Below are 19,554 nucleotides of genomic sequence, written 5' to 3'. Positions count from 1 at the left end.
CTTAGTTTACTGTCTATGGTAACTTTCAGGAAAGACAATGGCCAGATCTAAAATACAATATATAATACAATCCAAATTGTAAGAGTGTATTCTCAGAAGAGACTACTACAGTGTCTCCCACCAGTATGCTCTTTGAGAACTTTTGCCACAAGTAACAGTGATTATGTCCTGTGTTAGTCGGTTTCTTCTACGGTAGCAGGTACCTGGGATAATCTGATCATAGGGTTTGTTTTGTTTCGTTTTGTTTTTTGTTTGCTTGTGAATTCTAAGGTTTCATTCCACAATTGGTTTGGGCCTATGGTAGCACTTCATGGTAGAAGCACGTGATGGAGTAAAATTATCCACCTTATGGCCAAGAAGTGAGAAAGAGAAAAATAAAGGGCTATCCACTAAAGCTGCTCAAGGGCAAGGCCCTCAGACCTGAATACATTCCATGAGACCTCATCTCATAGGGGTTCTGCCATCTCCCAGTAGCACATGGAGCTGAGGACCAATCTTTTCAACAGGCAGGACCTTAGGGCCCATCCAGATCCACTCCAGCAGTCTCTTCCCTTTGATTTGGGTGGATCATTGTGTCTAGCTAGTTATGGGGGATGCTATAAAACTTCCAAAGCTTGGTCATAAAAGGCAATATACTCTTGGAACTGTTGCCTTTAGTAGAAGGAACCCCAGGCCACCTGAGAGGAATGAAGGCCCCATCCCTCCACTCAGGTTTCTCTCCAGCCAGTAATAAATGCCTGTGAGTTAACCCACTTGGAACAGATCCTCTACTTCTCAGGGGAACCATAAGGGCTGATGCATGTGGAACAGAGAGCCTTCCAGTCAAGCACTGTCCCAATTACAGATTGTGGCATTAATCACCTGAGTTTTAGAGTGCTTGGTTGTATAGCCAGGTAGCTACTAGAGTGCTTAATAACAGCAACTTTAGGCTGACTTTTGCTTGGAATTCCTCCAGCATTTCTATAAATGATTTAAATATGTCAGCACAATTATAACTAGATTATAATGTGAAAAGGGAAGGCTAAACTCAAATTCATTATTATTTGTCTAAAATTTGAAAACTATGTTGAGAGAGGAAATAATGTAATGTGATTCTTTTCTTTGCAGAATAATACTTTGAGAAAGTTTCAGTGGTACCTTCTACTTCTGAGTTCCTTATGCTTTTAGTAGCAGGAGCAGAAGCATAGCCACCTTCCTATACATCGAATCATGAACAAGTTTGCTTACACTGATGTGTGAACCAGTCCCTTCTTTTCCATCTCTGCTGCTGCTTTCAAGTTCAGTTTCCAATTGCTTCATCTCTAATGGGAACAGTAACCTGCAAATTTCCTTGCCTCTCCCCTAGTACCACACACTCCCTCTGGATCCATAATCCATGATGCCAATAAAGTGGTGTCTGAAGACCACAAACACAATCACAATTCCACTTCTTAAACCAGCTATGGCTTATCCATGATCAGGGGCTGGGTGTAACAGGTAAAGCCTGCATTTGTGGTCTGTGACCTGGTCTCTTGGTCCACTTAAGAGGTCAGAGTTGAGAGGACTTGGTTTTAGACTACTTGCTTTGCCCCCCCCCCCCAATAACATCTTAATTATTTTTAGAATCACTAGAAACATTTTTCTAAATAAATAATATAAATTTAAAATAAGGACATGGTAAAGTATTAGCTATAGTGGATCACTACTGGCTTTGAATAAATTTGAACTTGGAGTTTCTCATTTGTAAACTGAGGGGAAAAAAGTCCTTGCAGAGTTGCCTTGAGAAATGAAGGATTCAACATTTCCCAAGAACACTTCAAGTAAATTGTGGGACGGGGGCTGTTAATAGGTAGGTTTGTTTTTCTAACAAAGATTTTTTTATAGCCAAGCACGGTAGTACACACCCATTTATAAGTATATAATTCAATGGTTTTTAATGTATTCACAAAGTCGTATGTGTCATGACAATCTAATTTTAGGACATTTTAGAACATTGCCATAAGAAGAAACCCCATACCCATTAGTAGTTAATACCTAATCCCCCAAGGCCTTATCCTATGGCCTGGGCAAACATTAAGCTAGTTCTCTTATGGGCTTTTTCCATTCAGGCCATTTTCTGTCAATGAAATCATACGATATATGTGATTTTAGTGGCTAGCTCTTTCACTTCATGTAGTATTTTCAAGGCTTTTCCATGCCATAATATGCCTTTATTTCCTTTTTATTGCTGAGTAATATTCTGTATAAACAGACCACATTTTATTTGTCCATTCATCAGTTGGTGAAATTTATAGTTTCCAATTTTTGGCTATCATAAATAATATGTCTATGAACCTGTGTACAAGTGTTTGGGTTGGCCTGTATATATATGAAACTTCTAGGTCACATAGTAACTATGTGTTTAACATTTTGAAGACCTTCCAAATGGTTTCCCTGAAGAGCTATGGTTTTACAGTCCCCACAGGTGTATGGAAGTCCCAATATCTCTATAGCCTCACAAACACTTGTTTTCTGTCTCATGGTTATGGCCATCCTAGTAGTTCTCAAGTCTAATCTCATAAATTCCAATTTATCTTATTCCTTTGTCATTTTTTCTTTTGGGGCCCAGCATGTATGAAAAAATTTTAATCCAAAAATCACAAGATTTACATCTATGCATTCTAATAGTTTGATAGTGTTACAATTTTCATATTGAGATCCAAGTTCTCATTCTCTTGCAGTACTGGGGTTTAAACTCAGAGCTTTGAGCTTTCCAGGCAGGTGCTCTACCATTTGGGCCACTCCTCCAGCACTTGAGTATAAGAACGAGGTCCATGTGAGTACCCACTTACTCAGCACTATTAGTTAAAAAGAATTGCTTTTCTAATTGAATTGGCACCATTCTCAAAATTAACTGGACAGAAAGGTGATAGTTCATTTCTGGACACAATCTTCTCATTGACTTGTGTCACTACTACTATGTAATGATTACTGAAGCTTTTAGTAAGGTTTGGAATTAGCAAATGTAAAATTTCAATGGTCATGAAAGTATTCTCTCAAGATTTAGCTATTCTTGGTCGCATGCATTTTGGTATGAATTTTAAGAACAGTTTAGTAATTTTCAAGAAAAAAAGCTAAGATTGTGTTATGGACTATGGTGAATCTATAGACCAAACAGAATTATTATCTTAATATTTAAGTCTTCCAATTCATGAGGATAGTGGATTTTTTTCCATTTATTTAAGTTTCCTTTCTTTGAACAATGTTTATAATTTTCAGAGCACGTTATATATTCATCTGTTACATTTATTTCCAATGATTTTTAGCCTTTTTGATGCTATTATCAATGGAACTGTTCCCCTCCCTTCCTTTCTTTCTCCTGTCCTCCTTTCACTCGTTTCTTTGTGTGTGTGTATGTGTAGCAAGATTGCTTTCCCTTAGCTTTTTCACTCAGGGTCGCACTCTACCAGTTGAGCCACAGCTCTAATTTCAGCTCTTTGCTGGTTAACTGGAGATAAGAATCCTACAGACTTGCTGCTGGAGCGTGCTTCAAATAGCAATCATCAGATTTCAGCCTCCTGAGTAGCTAGGATTGTAGACAAGAGCTGCTGGTTTTCTTAATTTCATTAAGATTTTATTATTTTTAGTATACAGAAATGCAACTAATTTTATGAACATTTTTATTAGCATGTATTTGTTGTACAAAGTGGTTTCATTATGGCATTTCCATACATGCATACAATGTACCCCAAACTCACTACCCTCCACTACTTTCTCTCATCCCCTCTTCTTAAAGCAACAAGTCTTCATTGAACTTTACCTATATTCATCTTCCCCATTATCCCTCCTTCCTCCGATTCCCCCCCACACCTCTTAATGTCATTTTAAGAATATTTTTAACAGTATAGAGGGGTTTGATGATGGTACTTCACATGTGCATATCTTTCAGTCTGATTAAATTCTATTGCTCTTTCCCCATCCCTATATTCCCCCTACTGTGTAAATTATCTATGGGTTTTGTTATGCCAACTTTAAATATAATGTATTTTGGTACTGTTCAAATTCCATTATTCTTTCCTTTCTCCCTCTTCATCCTCCCTCCAGACCCACAATTATAATCATATAATATATATGGTTATATAATCATGCCATATATTATAGATTAAATGATTATACATACATGGTTATGTATTACATAATATAATGTACTGCAATGTACTATGTAATATATATCATGTAATATGATATATAATATACACATTTGTACAAATATGTACTGCAATGTGCTATGTAACATATATCATGTAATATGTGATATACAATATACACATTTGTACAAATATGTATATTTTTAGGATTTCTATCTTGAATTCCTCTCACATCCTACATTGTCCTTACTTCCTTCAGCCATTTATTTGTACTCATAGAGCTCATTGAGCTGTTTATTTGTATCTTCCTTTCCACTCATTCAGGTTTTGATGTATATCCTCTTTAATTTCATCTTGGTAACCATGTTTTTGAGTTCTTTGGGCTTTCTTCCTATTCACTGTCCTCGGAGTCTCTTCCCATAGGGAGGGGTGACTTGTTGGGAGATATCAAGTTGCCTTGTTCTTCCTATTTCTTCTGTCTCTCTCCATTGAGATTTGAGGCCAAGTCAATGGTGGGGAGTTTGAACCTCTGCAGTCTGGCAACTGAAGTCTCCTTAATGTCCAGGCAGGGCTGTAGTGGGATCGTTCAGTGCAGCTTCTCACCCCTGGCTGGGGGGGGGGGGGTGTAGCTCAGTTGCATCCTTTCGTCCATGTGCACTGACATCTCTAGTCTGTCCTTGTAGGAGGCTTCTATGTGAGCTGAGGGCAGGGCTGGCAGTCACCTGTCCAGTTCTAAGTGGCTTTACCTTAGAATTCCCTTCCTTGTGTCTTGGAAGCCACAGCTAACTGCACACAGTTTTTCAGTGTATGGATTGGTCAGGTTTCCAATTGCTGCACAAGCCCCCCATTTGTCCCCCAAGGGCAGAACTCATGCAACCCTTGGGGCGGACCAATGCTTCTTGAAGTGGGAGGAAGAAACAGAGCACAGTGCTCTTCCCCAGTGGTGGACTGTCGGATGCAGGTGCCTGCCTGACACTCTGAGATCTCTCACACTCCACCCAGAAGTCCACTGTCTTGTGGAAGGAAGGAGGCTGAGGGATGCTGCCTGCTCCCCAGGTCCTGTGTATGGAGCTCAGCCCTGCCTGGCAGCATGCCGCCAGTCAAAAGGTAGCTCCTGGCTGCTGAGCACTGCCAGCTATGAGCTTCGTGCTGTTTTGCAGCACTCCTCAGGAAAGGGGACTTTGATGGCAGAGAGAGCAGTTTTGTCACCATGTCCATCACTGCCTGAGCTCTCAGCTGCTAAACTTAATGAGTCCACATCTGACCTTCTCCCTCTCCCCAGCTCATTCTCTCCTGGCTACTACCATGACTCTGTGGCAGAGTATCTCAAGACTACTGAGCCATAGCTGCTCTTTGGTTTCAAGTGCCCAGAGTAACTTGGTCTCAAACACTGCTTGTCCTGGAGCTGCTGCACTCCTGCTGCCATGGACGTGGTGCTGGGTTTCTGCTGTGATCCTGAGGCAACAAGGCTTGGTCTAGCTGGAGAGGCCTGCATCCAGCTCTCCTTCAACATGACCTCACACAGCTGTTTTCCTCCTAGACGCTGTGGCTTGCTTGGCATCTTGAGGCCCACTGAGCTGAGAATGCATATCATTTTAAAGTCCCCAGTAGAGTTTTGTGTCAAACCACACCAGATGGCAAATCCTTGAAGCCAAGCAAGCAGCTCCCAGGGCATTCCACCAGCTGTAGGCTCAGTACTGCTTCTACAGGGGCCTTTAAGTGTTACATTAGCCAGTGCGGCTGCCCATCATTGCCTGTGTCCTTAGTTGCTTAAACTCCTCCCCAGGCCCACAGCAGACACACTGTACCACATGACCACGTTTCGTGGCTGTCTTCCTCCTAAACCCTCTTAACAGATGTCCCTGAGCTGTGATTACTTGTTATCTTCAGGTCCCCAAGAGTAAACAATCCACCAGAACAAGGTGGAAGCAGCTGTGTATTTTAGGGCTCAGTGTAGGAATCTGCATGTTACCACCATCACCATATAATCTTGGCCACAAAGACTGACCTAGATACAAGGTGCAAAGGGGCATGCAACAGGGCCAGGGATGTTTGGGTTATCTACACACTGGCTTCTATCTCCATGGCCATGTATTCCAACAGGTGCAGCAAGCAAGATGACTCACAGTGACAGAATTGCAGGCAACTTACGTTTTCATTTCTGGGAAAGGTTGTAAAATGTGATAGAATACCAAAGATAACTATGGAGGCAGAAGGAACAAAAATAGTAATAAAGAGAAAGATTTACATCACAATGAAACTATGTCTAAAAAGTTAGGGAATTCATTCAGATGCTCAACAACGGATGAATGGATCAGGAAAATGTGTGTGTGCCTTGCAGACTTAGAAAAGTCTAGGCTGACTTTGAACCATGATCCTCTGGATTTCAGGCTCCTGAGTAGTTAGGATATTAGGAGTGAGTCACCAGTTCCAGCTTAAAGTAAGGTTTTATCTTAGAGGTTTTCCTGAGAATAAGCCCAGCCATTGGAAGTATGCATGTACAGGATTATTTACATGACAGGCAATCCACATTAACATATGTCCACATTAACATATTGCCACCCCTTGAGGATATTACAGACCCTTGCTGCGTTCCAACAATGAGGACATTGGTCCCAAGTAGCTGGTAGTTTTCAGGCTCTACTCCCCAATATCTTATTTAATTATTCATTTAGTTTAGTTTTCTTGGGATAGAGTCTCACTGTTTACCCTAGGATGGCCTTGAACTCACAATCTTGCAACCTCATTAATTCTGGGGTCACTTGCTTGTGCCACCATGCTTAGCTACCTTATTTATTTTAAAAATAGAATTATAAAAATGAAATTATTACTCTTGGAAAATTGTTTCTGTGCATTGGAATTTGAAGAGCTGCTCATTTGTGAATCTGTCATATACAAGGCATGTTATCAAACTCTGATATATCATCTAATGTAAGTTAAGCACAAATTACTCATATGCCAAAAACCCCTATGAAGAATTCCATGCAGCATCTGGCAACCCTGTGAAAACAAAACCAGACACTAACCAAGCCACCTTGTTCTCTGCTCCACATGGTTGTTTGATCAAGTACCAGCCCCCTTAAGGCACAGATGCAATATTTGCTTAACAGAAGCATACATATTTATATAACAACAGATGAGTTGCCTAAAGTCTTCACAAACAATCTAGAGATTCTGGAAAATATTCTTGGCTTAAACAGAGGGATTTTCTTATTCTCCCTGTTCTTTTCAAAGCAGGAAACAAGCTGGGCGCTGATGGATCCCACCTGTAATCCTAGCTACAAAGGAGGCTGAGATCTGAAGATGGCAATTTGAAGCCAGTCCTGGCAAGGAAGTCAGTGAGACTCTTATCTACAATTAACCACCAAAAAAGCCAGAAGCCAAAAAGTTTAGAGACAGTACTCAAGCCCCAGGACCAACACAGGCACAGACACAGACAGACACAGACACACAGACATAGACACAGACACACAGACATAGACATACACACACACACACACACACACACACACACACACAAACACACACACGAGGTACATAAGGCTATGGATTTGATTCTGAGCATCATACACAAACAGAGACAGATCGCTCTCACACATACGCACACGTGCACACACACAGGTGTGTGTGAATATTTGTGCAGTTGACATTATCTAAGGCCCCAGCTTCCTGAGGCTGAAGATCAAGCTTGTCTTCTTCACTAATGATTTCACAACATCCAGCAGTGTGCCTAGTAAGACATCAAATTATATTCCTTTCTTCTTTTCTGCCATACTGGAGATTGAATTCCGGGCCCCACACTTGCTCAGTAGGCATTCTACCACTTGAATCATGACTTAGCCCTTTGGCTTTATTTTTTGATAGTCTCCCTTTTTTGCCTAAAGCTATATTCAGACTGTAGGCTATTCACCTACAAAACAAAATACTAAAAATGTGAAATAAATGAAATAAGAGAAGAAAACCGGTAGAAGTCTACAGCTTCCCGAAGCTCAGACTTGACTTAAAACCTGGCTTTTACCACCACCCAGCCCAGGGCCCTGTGAACCACACTCCATGGGTTGTTCCTTTTGGACTCTGTAAATAAAAATCAAGTTTCAATTAATTCACCTTAGAAAAGAATGAATTTTCAGGTTCATTAAGAAAAAAGTTAAAAAAAACTTGTTTGCAAAATTCTTTTATTGTATCCGTGCCACACATAGTAGTGAAAAATAACACTCCTAAAAAAAGAATGCTACCTTTTCCACACATTTTATTTTAAATAAAACTTCAAGTACTCTTACATAGGTACAAAAAAAGTCTGATCTATTGTCCTCCAACAGGCCACCACAAGACACAGTAGATAAAACACAGTGGCTACAAATGTCTTTTACATTTATTTCTGAGGCAAGGCAATGGGAGGGAGAGGTCTCCATGAAAAATACTGTGTGTGTAGGAAGTTGTCACGATCTGGTTGCACATGGATACAAATGATTATACTTCAATTTCTGCCCTGGTGGATTAAAATTATATAACAAAATAGAAACATGGAAAATTACTATCCCCTACACCCTGTTTCAAAGGCAGGCACTACCAAGATTAGGGAGACGCCACAGTGTTGGTAGAGGATAATTACTGTACAAGCTGGAGAGCTGCAATTACCTTCAGACTAAAATAAAATGCTACAACCCTTCTAAGGCATAAACAATAATGTCCAAACAATATATACACATAATATATATTTAAAACAAGACAATATAAACAATAATGAACATTATATACATGTCATTTTTTCACTGTCTTGAAATACAATTTAACTACACAAGTGACTCAGCAACATATATATATGTATATATATGTATATATATAAATGTACTTGTAATTCTACAGTAAAGTTAATTTTTGGTGCTTTTATAGCACATCAGTGTAAACAGTTTAACTTGGCTTTGTTTTATATTTTAAAACATTCCTTGTTGTATTTTCAAGATTTAAAGCAATTTTTTTCTAGTTCTTCCTTTTCACAGAAAACGAAGATTCTGGATGTGGTTTAATCATAAATAATTCATAAAATTAAATACATTCACTAAAAAATAAACTACAAAGTAAAAAAAGGAAAAATAGATATTTATTGAGAGGGAAAGGAGAATCATTTCCCACATTAGAGCTCTGGTGTTGGATATTCAGTGCGGTTTGATATATTTTAATTGCTATTGCACTCTAACACCCTTTCCTTGGAAAATTCTTTGGGTGTGATTCCCTGTTCTACCTAAATCAGCTGATAAATCACACAAACCAATAACCCAGGGTTTTGGTTGTTGTAGGAGTGAAGCCTTTAAAAATGGTATCATTCTTCTGATACTTTTTTTTTGATACTTATTTTAAGGAAAAAGAAGTCATTAGATATGTGCCTTGCACATTTATGTAAAAATAGTTCACATTGCTGGTCTCATTTGTCCTTGTGTAAGGGAAAAAGAAGGGAGAGGTTATAAATTCAGCTCACTTTGAAAGTATCTGTCCATTTTTTTTCAAAATATTTCCTCATACTGTGGCCAGCTCTGCCTATATCAGAATCATCTTCATTAAATGTTTCACAGTTGTCAAAAACAAGCCTGACATCTAGAGCAAAGGCTTCAAGGTTTGGATATCTGAAAGGAAACACATAAAGATTGATTTCACTGGTTTGGTTTTATAAACCAATAAAGAGGTAATACAAAGTAAAATAAAATCTAAAGTGAAAAAAAAGAAAACTTAGAAAAGCTGCATTAAAATTGACACAAAATTTTATGAATGGAGTATTTTAAAAATGCATATGATCTAGTTCAAATGAGATGAAGACATATTAAATGGAAAACTGTTTCTCTAAAGAGTAAACTTCCCAGGACAAGAGTAATAGGTGGAATGCACTTGTAATCCTAGCACTTGGGAGGAAGAGGTAGGAGGAATGAAAATTTGAGGCCAGTCTGAGCTCTACAAATCCTGATAAAGAAAAAGAGAGAATGAGAGAGAGAGAGACAAGAGAGAGAGAGAAAAAAGAAAGGAATAAAGAAAGGAAAAAAGAGAGAAGAGAAGAAAGAACAAAAGCAAAAAAGCCAATGTGTTTTTCAATTTTCTGGCATTTCCCATAGCCCATGTTCTATCTGACCTGTTCACAGGTCAATGTTTTACAGGACAATGCTTCCGTAGTTTATTACCTCTTCTGACCCACAGCATCATTTGTATACTTCATTAACCTCACTCAGTAGTGCCCAGTTGTAGTCAAAATGATACTTCTGTATCCTTTACAAATATTCCATTGTGCTATGCCATTGTGCTAAACTTTCATAACAGTAGTATTTACTGATGGAAATTATTTACTTACTGTCCATTACTTAATTTGTCTCTAATTGTGGAAAAATCCATAGGCTTTTTAATAACTTTCTTATAACCAGGAACAAGTTTCAAGTTTACAGGAAGTAGGAAAGGCCATGCGTCCTCATGAGTCTCCATTTCTGTCAGGATCATACTAAAGAGAAGAATATCAGAAATCAGCTTCTATACTTTAGAAGTCTATTTTCATTAAAAATTAACTTCCTATTATAATCTTTCATGTAAAAATTCAATACAAATTTATTGAAAAGATAATGACATGTTTCATTTGCATGTATATTTTATATTTCTCACTAATATAAGTTAACAGAAAGTCATCACTAACATGTAAGAAGTTTCTGAATAAATAATGTGGGGTATCATGAATATATACTACATGAAAATAGAAAAGATACCTGCACAGGCCCAGGTCCTTGCTATCATCTCTTTTAGGTTTCTTAACAGATGTAAAACTTTCTTGTTTTGCTGAGCTAGCGGAAGTGTTTTCCTCTATTTTTCTTTTTTTGAGGTCTTTGTTTCCTCTTTTCAGTGAACTACTGGTAGATGCAGAGTCTTCATCTTCAGTGTCCCCTGTTAAAGTTACTTTCTTGCCTTTCTTCAACTCATTAGTCTTTTTTGCTTTGACATGAAGTTTTTTGACTTTTAAAGTTTGACCACTTGCCTTTAATTTTAAAAAAGGAATTGAGGTGTAAGAGAATAACTGTAACAGTTTAATAGAACAAATAAAAAGCTATGAGCTTGATCTAAAAGACTGATCATTCTTTTATTTTAAAGAGAGATCTATGAACTTATTCTACTTTAATAGAAGGATAAGGACAACATTTAGTAATTAATCCCTAAGAGTACTATTTATCCTAAGAATTTTTGTTGTTGTTCTTGGTCATGAGGCTTGAACTCAGGGTTTGGGTCCTGTCCCTGAGCTTCTTTGCTCAAGGCTAGCAAGCAAACCATAGTACCACTTGCTGGTTTGGAGTGGTTAATTGGAGATAAGAATCTCACAGGGACTTTTCTGCTGCTCAGGCTGGCTTCTAACCAAGATCCTGAGATCTCAGCTTCTTGAGTAGCTAGGTTTACAGGCATGAGCCACCTGTGAGCGGCTTAAGAATTCTTTTTTAAAAATGGGCCTTTTCAGAGGCTTGAAGCCTGGACCTCACAGTCTTACTTCACTATTTCACTCAGAGATGGTACTCTACAACTTGAGCCATACCTCTACTTTCAGCTTCTTGCTGGCTAATTAGAAATAAGAGTTTCATTAACTATTTCCTCACCTGCTGGCTTTTAACCATGATCCTCAGATCTCGGCTTCCTAAGTAGCGAGAATTACAGGTATGGGCCATCAGTGCCTGGCTTATTCAAAGGAATTTTAAAACTTGCACATGCTGACTGACTGACCATTTTGGGTACCAAAGAGTTTATCACCAGGATCCTTTTAGTCTAGATCACAAACGGAGGTTAAAGGTAACAAAAGGAATTTCTTAGAATACAATACAATACAAGAATAAAAGTAAATAGAAACAAAAGCAGAGAGCTCATTAGAAGGAAGTCAAAGAAGAAATAAAGATCTAGGCCAAAACATGAAAAAGAATTGAAGTGGCTGGGCACCTGTGTCTCATGCCTATAGTCCTAGCTACTAGAGAGACTTAAGATCTGAGGGTCACATTTAAAGGCAAGGATTTTTATCTCCAATTAATCAGTAAAGCCAGAACTGGAGGTGTGGCTCAAATAGTAGATACCAGCTCTGAGTCAAAAAACTGAACAAGAGTGAGAAGGCCTGAGTCTAAGCCCCAGCAATAGTACAAACATACACACATGTATACATACACATACACACACACACACACACACACACACACACACTGAGTCTATGAAGTATCAAACAGGAAGTCCTATTTAAGCAATCAACTCTACTAAGAATAAAAAGTGTCTCCAATAAGAGAGTGTTACCAACTTATGGTTCTAACATGTAGTGCAATGAGAAAATTGTGTTTGTTTCTTAGGAAACAACATAGAAAGAAATGAAATAAGCTGGGTGCTGGTGGCTCTTGACTATAACCTTAGCTACCCAGGAGGCTAAAATCTGAGGATTGTGGTTTGAAGTCAGCCCAAGCAGGAAAGTCTGTGAGACTCTTAACTCCAGTTAACCGCATAAAACCCATAAATAGAGATATGGCTCAAAGTGATAGAGTCTAAGCCTTGAGCAGAAAAGTTCAGTGATAGCACCCAGGCCCTAAATTCAATCCCCACAACTAACAAAAAAAGAAATAAAAGACTATGAATCCTAGCTATGGCTCTGTAATGGCAGCTAGCTGTGGAATTTTGGGCAATTTTTATTATTAACTTGTTATCTGATGACTTTGTTCTTAATCATAGATGTCCTACTTTTCTTCCCTCCCCTCCCCTCCTCTCCCCTTCCCTTCCTTCTTCCCTTCACTCCCATTTTCCTTCCCTCCTTTCCTCTCTGTCTCTCTCTTATTCTTTCTTTCCAAGACAGACTTGTGATGTAGTCCAGGCTGATCTTGATCTTCTAGCCTCAGCCTCCCATGTGCTAAGACTGTGGGTTCTACCAAACCTGGCTTCCAGTAAACTTTTGAGTTATATCCTTGGTTTTGTAGACACTGGAGTTTGAAACTTCTAATATATAAGTCCTTATGTGTGCATCTATGAATGTGTAGACATACACACACATATCCTTAATATGCATACATAAACAAAGAGTATAAAAATATTCAATCATGACCCTATATGACGAAGTAGCCATTTAAGACCATGACATATATTTTTTATGAGAATATGAATTAAAGGTATTTTAAAACCTTATATTTCCTTGCACATTAAATATTTTGAAATTATTTTTGCCAGTTCTGGGGCTTGAACTCAGGGCCTGAGCACTGTCCCTGGCTTCTTTTTGCACAAGGCTAGCACTATACCTCTTGAGCCACAGTGCCACTTCCAGCTTTTTCTGGCATGTGGTGCTGAGGAATCAAACCCAGGGCTTCATGTACAAGCACTGTACCACTAGGCCATATTCCCAGCCCTAGAATATTTTTGTTTTAAGAAACAAAATCTAGGGGCTGGGGATATGGCCTAGTGGCAAGAGTGCTTGCCTTGTATATATGAGGCCCTGGGTTCGATTCCCCAGCACCAGATATACAGAAAACAGCCAGAAGTGGCGCTGTGGCTCAAGTGGCAGAGTGCTAGCCTTGAGCAAGAAGAAGCCAGGGAAAGTGCTCAGGCCCTGAGTCCAAGGCCCAGGACTGGCCAAAAAAAAAAAAAGAAAAAAAGAAACAAAATCTAGTTCACTGAATTAAAAAATAATAAAAACAATTGCTGGGGTGCTAGTGGCTCATGTCTGCAATTCTAGCTACTCAGGAAGCTGACATACTGAGGGTTTGAAGCCGGCCTAAGTAGACGTAGGCTGTGAGACTCTCTACAAATAACCAGCAAAAATCAGGGATGGAGGCGTGGCACAAGCGGTACAGCAACAGCTCAGTAAGCACAAGATCCTCAGTTTAAATGTCTATAAAACACACACACACACTCACACACACACACACACACACACACACGGCTTAGAATACTGTATAACTAGATGGGTGTGGTGACTCATGTCTACAATTCCAGCTGCTTGGGAGGCAGAGATCAGGAAGAACAGGTTCAAGACTCCATTTAACCAAGAAACTGGGTGTGGTGGTGTATGCAGCTACCTAGGAGGCTTAGGTAGAAACATGCTGGTCCAGGCTAGGCCCAGGCAAATACTAGGGACTCCATCTAAGAAAATTAACGAGAGCAAAACAACAAGAACAACAACAAAAAACTGCATTCACAGAGAAGGGATTGAATATCAAATGTGTCTAAATCCAAGTTTACATTTTGAGCAATAGCTATCCAGAATTTTAATTGAAGCAAATTTAGTGAGAATAGAACTGCATGCTATTAAGTGAAATCTCCAAGTCTTAAAACATATACCTATAAATTCATATACTATATAGTATTTGAGAAACATTTCAAAACTTAGCAATTATAAAGCCAAAAGATAAATGTCTAGCTGGTGAAGATTTCTGATGGAATATATTTAACTTTGTATACAAAAATGATGAAGAGTAAACTCTGTGGCATGTGAACCACATTTTAAATAAAACATTATTTCTGCATTTTGATCTGGTAATTAAAAGCTTAAATCCTATATCACTCTTACTTTAGCTATGCAAGCTGGACAAAACCAGTCTCCATCTGGTATGGTGGTAATCTTGGGTCGGTGGCAATAGGTATGACAGCCTTTATCACAGCCATCACAAAGGAGAAGTAGTTCTTCATTATCTCCTTTCCGACAGATTTGACAGTACTATAACACATAAAAATCATTCAAAATTAACCCTCTGCTAGGAGTAAGTTATTGGGATGCTAAGCAGACCATAATTCCTAACTTATATTAGTAATGAACATTCCGCTTGCTAACAAATATGTAATAGCCATACATATCTATGTATCTCTCGTTACACAGATATGGACCACAGGACGGGTGAGCAGTTCAATTGGGTAGATGCACATTTCAAGTACACTGCAAAGAACAAAGCTAGAGGCTCAATGCCTGCACACACTTTGGAAGCATGTACACATTAACATATGAAATAATTAACATGACATTAGAGCACATAAAGCAATGAATAGCTTTAATACATGGTGTTTTTGTTTTTTTAAAGAATATGTTTCATCTTTTGCTTATCTTAGTATCCTTATGATAATCTGAGGAAGAAATAAGAGTTAGAGTCATTTTTAAGATAAAAATCAGGAAATCTATATTATATTAGTATCATAATTATGTACAACAAGGAAAAGATAGCCCTAGACTTTGGTTAAATTATCCATCTATGCTTTGTGACTGAATAAAAATATCAACTGGGAAACTGAAAAATTACCTAAATAAAAGACATGACAAAAGTGTAGAAATTAATCTAAGAAAATTATTTCCAAGAAAATGAAGCATATAGAATACAATTAAAGAACTTAAGGTCATGTTTTTTTTTCAAAGAACTAAGTGTACAATTATTTCTTCTCTATGGAAAAATGTCTACTATTTTTTAAGAACTTTAAATCTGCAAAGAGAATTTTTCCATGCATACATAATCTGTGATCAAGTTTTACAAAAGGAAAGAAGAAAAGTTAGACAAGTAAAAGCATTTGATAGCATTAAAAACTGGTGTTAACGTTTTTGATATTTAATTCACATTCTAGTCAAAATAGGAAATGTCATGCAATCAGTATTTGAAAAACAAAAACAGTGAAATTAGTATTCACTTATTTTTATAAGTATTTATATTTAAAGTTAGGTATTTATATAATCTAAATAGTTCAAACTTAATTATATCTTAGTTTAGGGAAAGTATAATATATATACAAATATATACACTAATCAATGAGAGTTTAAGAACCTAACCAATGGAGAATGTATACTACTCAAGTTATCAAATGAAGAAATATTTATTAAGGCCTGGGAATGTGGCTTAGTGGTAGAGTGCTTGCCTAGTATGAATGAAGCCCTGGGTTCAATTCCTCAGTTCCACATAAACAGAAAGAAAAAAAAAAGATTTATTAAAAACATCTATATATGCAGTATGAAAACTGGCATCTATCTATGAAGAACGAAAGAGTATAGTTCAAATTCCAAAACTAAGTATTTTATGCACTCTTTCAATACCACACATCAGTAAATACCTTAAAATGGAGTTATTTCACCCAATTTGAGTTACATCTTTAAAATTTCTATTGTCTAACTTCTATTGATAGGATATAACAAAATATCCTAACTATTTAAAATGAGACTCATGAGGGGCTGGGGATATGGCCTAGTGGCAAGAGTGCTTGCCTCATATACATGAGGCCCTGGGTTCAATTCCCCAGCACCACATATACAGAAAATGGCCAGAAGTGGCGCTGTGGCTCAAGTGGCAGAGTGCTAGCCTTGAGCAAAAAGAAGCCAGGGACAGTGCTCAGGCCCTGAGTCCAAGCCCCAGGACTGGCAAAAAAAAAAAAAAAAAAAAAAATTCTAAACTAAAAAAAAAAAAATCTATTTAAAATGAAACTCATGAAATTTTCCACCAGATATTAAAAATACTACAAATAAGGCCTTTTACATCTCATGTGTATGATTTAAAAAGAAAAATTTTAAATCACAAATTTTAAATCTCATCTGAGTTTTAAAGAAAGGGTAACAGATATCAAACTCAGCACTACTGAAAACTCATGGTAATAACTCAAAACATCTTAGAGCATCTTAGAGTCTTTAAATTCTTGCTACTGTAGTAAAAAAATGACTATTACCCAATTTTACATCAACAAAAAAATATAAAATATGTTGTGGGTAGAGAGTTATCTAGTGGCAAACTGAAGTTTCCCCCTATCTTGGTAGGCTTGGTTTCTGCCCAAGAAGGTACTTAATTTTAATATTTTTTAAACCATAAATTAATTATACAGATGCATCCAATATACTTTGATCAAAACTGTATTCTTGTCCATTTGAAGCTTCCTTCTGTACAATATATTTTTTGTGATGAATAGCTATCATTATTATTTTCTTTTGTAGTGCTTGAGATTAAATCAATTGGCTCATGTAAGCAAGGCAAGTGTTCGACCACTGAGCTAGCTACATTCTCGGCACACAACTAATACATGAGATACTTTTAAGAAATGAAGATCTAGATGGAGTTAAATGATGATAAATACATATTAATAATATGGGAAAGGTTGATAAATTGGCAAAAACTTAGTAAGTCTTTAGAGAGCAGAAAGTAAGTGTACTTGCTGGGCTTTGCAGGGAATGCCTATAATTCAAGCACCCAGAAGGCTAAGATGGGAGGATTTCAAGTTTAAGGCTAGCCTGGACTAACAGTGCAACTGTCCCAAATATCAAAACAAAAAATAATAAACAAATAAACTCAGAACAAAGTAGAACAAAAAGTATATCAATATCAAACAAGTTTGGAAACATGGTTTGAGGTTCAGTGTTTAGGTTTATTAACAAACTGCCAATCTCATGATGGCATGTTTAGGTGTGGACAAAAAAATAAGTATAATTTTGATGAAAATTAATTAAATTTTAACAATTAGATTTCTCTAATGGGACCTTATAATTTAATAATAATCTTAAGAGTAATATATTTATACTTACAAGTTAGTATTTTTATACTTAAGAAAATGCTATGAACTGAAAAAAATGTCTAAAACTTATAGTAAGCTCCAATCTAAACTGAGTTTGAACATACTGTACAAATTATAGATTCAAATTCCAAAGACATAATAATTAAGAAAAAGTGAAAAACCACAGGAGAAATAAAATTCATTTGAAAAAATAAAGAAAAGAGGGGCTGGGAATATGGCCTAGTGGCAAGAGTGCTTGTCTCATATACATGAAGCCCTGGGTTCAATTCCCAAGCACCACATATATAGAAAATGGCCAGAAGTGGCGCTGTGGCTCAAGTGGCAGAGTGCTAGCTTTGAGCAAAAAGAAGCCAGGGACAGTGCTCAGGCCCTGAGTCTAAGCCCCAGGACTGGCAAAAAAAATAAAAAATAAATTTTATTTAAAAAATAATAATAAAGAAAAGACCAAGTTCTTGAGTAGTCCAAATATAGACTAAGTAAAAAAGAAGCAAAAAATGATAAATTATTTAAGGATCTCTGCTTTTCATTGGGGAAGACTATTTTAAGTAAAGAAACTTGGGCTTTTAGTCATTCATGAAAACAAGGCTCAGATGTTTGAATTTAAAAGTGTGTAGTTCAAAAGTAAATATTGGGGCCAGGAACAGTGGCTCCTTCCTGATTATAGTCTGAGTCCAGCTCCAGAAAAATTAAGATACTATTGAAAAATAACTAAAAGTAAAAATGGTGCAAGGCTTGAATTTCATACCCTAGTACAACCAAAACTTAACAAAATACCTTCATATCAAAGTGACTCATGAACGTGAACATATTACAGATGCTACTCTATATGAGAGAAAAAACAAGCAACAGGGGCATTTTCACATGATCTAAAATAAGTACCTGTAGAAATATAGAAACTATCACTCTTATTTTTGTGGTTTTTCTGTTGTTGTTGTTAGTCACGGGGCTTGAACTCTGGGCCTGGATGCTGTCCCTGAGCTCTTTAGCTCAAGGCTAGCACTCTACCACTTGAGCCACAGCACCACTTCTGGTTTTTGAGTAGTTAATAAGAGATAACAGTCTTATTGACTTTCATGCCCGGCTGGCTTTGAACCACAATCCTCAGATCTCAGGCTCCCGAGTAGCTAGGATTATAGGCTACCAGCACCTGGCTTAGCTCTTATTTTCAATAAGTAACATTTTGGTGACTAGCACAAAGCAACGGCTCATTATATAACAATAACTAATTGGGCTTGTACAGAGAAAGTGAAAAGTCAGTTTTATTATTAGAGGAAGTACTAGATTGAATGTTCCCTCGTCAATCATATCTGATGCAGACATGTAAACGCAAAAGTCTGGGGTCCTAATTTATATTTTCTTCATTGGTTACTTCTTAGCATTGAAAGAAAAACCGACAGAAAAGTAAAATGTTTCAGTAATACAATAATATAGTAAGTAATTGTAGCAACTTGAATGCTTACAGAAGTTAAAGGGCTGTCACTGTATTTAGATTTGCTACTATTATAATGGCAGTATAAAGGAGATAATTTCAGTTAGAATAATAAATAACATTCAAGGAAGCAGAAGCAAAATAATAGAAAAGGTTATAAAAAATTTAGTAGGTTCCTTTAAAAAGCTCACGAGGAGGCAAGTATTAGATTATATGGTACTTAAGACTTAGAGAAACCCTTAAGAATAGCATATATTATAGTGATAGTAGGTAATATATAATTAAGAAAGATCTGGAGGTTGGAAAAACAGGATAAAGTATATTAGTTATAGTATTTCTTAAATAAAAACACTTACAACTTTCATAATTGATTTTTCCCATGCTATTGATTTCTGTAACTGCTGAATGCACAGAGCTACCTGTGCAGCACTGCGAGCTTCTGACAATGCCCTTCTCCATACCCTGAGCCCTGGAGCAATATCCTCTTCAATTCTGCATTGAAATATAGAAAAATTAAGTAGG

General features: G+C 37.2%; 1 protein-coding gene across 19 annotated transcripts in view; it reads right to left on the bottom strand.

Moving 5' to 3' along the window:
* Positions 1-8,264: 8,264 nt before the first annotated feature.
* Baz2b (bromodomain adjacent to zinc finger domain 2B) overlaps positions 8,265-19,554 on the bottom strand; it is a 300,548-nt gene continuing 289,258 nt past the window's right edge. For all 19 annotated transcript variants that reach the window (XM_048345362.1, XM_048345361.1, XM_048345358.1 and 16 more), the window contains 5 exons: positions 19,389-19,524; positions 14,644-14,790; positions 10,844-11,109; positions 10,441-10,584; positions 8,265-9,727 (listed from right to left, as the gene is read on the bottom strand). In XM_048345362.1, the coding sequence (XP_048201319.1) occupies positions 9,574-9,727; positions 10,441-10,584; positions 10,844-11,109; positions 14,644-14,790; positions 19,389-19,524 (847 nt within the window). In that variant the 3' untranslated portion in view covers positions 8,265-9,573. The remainder of the gene's footprint in view (positions 9,728-10,440; positions 10,585-10,843; positions 11,110-14,643; positions 14,791-19,388; positions 19,525-19,554) is intronic.

This window comes from Perognathus longimembris, chromosome 4 (genome assembly GCF_023159225.1).
Source record: "Perognathus longimembris pacificus isolate PPM17 chromosome 4, ASM2315922v1, whole genome shotgun sequence".
NCBI lineage: Eukaryota > Metazoa > Chordata > Mammalia > Rodentia > Heteromyidae > Perognathus > Perognathus longimembris.
This window is presented reverse-complemented; position numbering and strand designations above follow the sequence as displayed.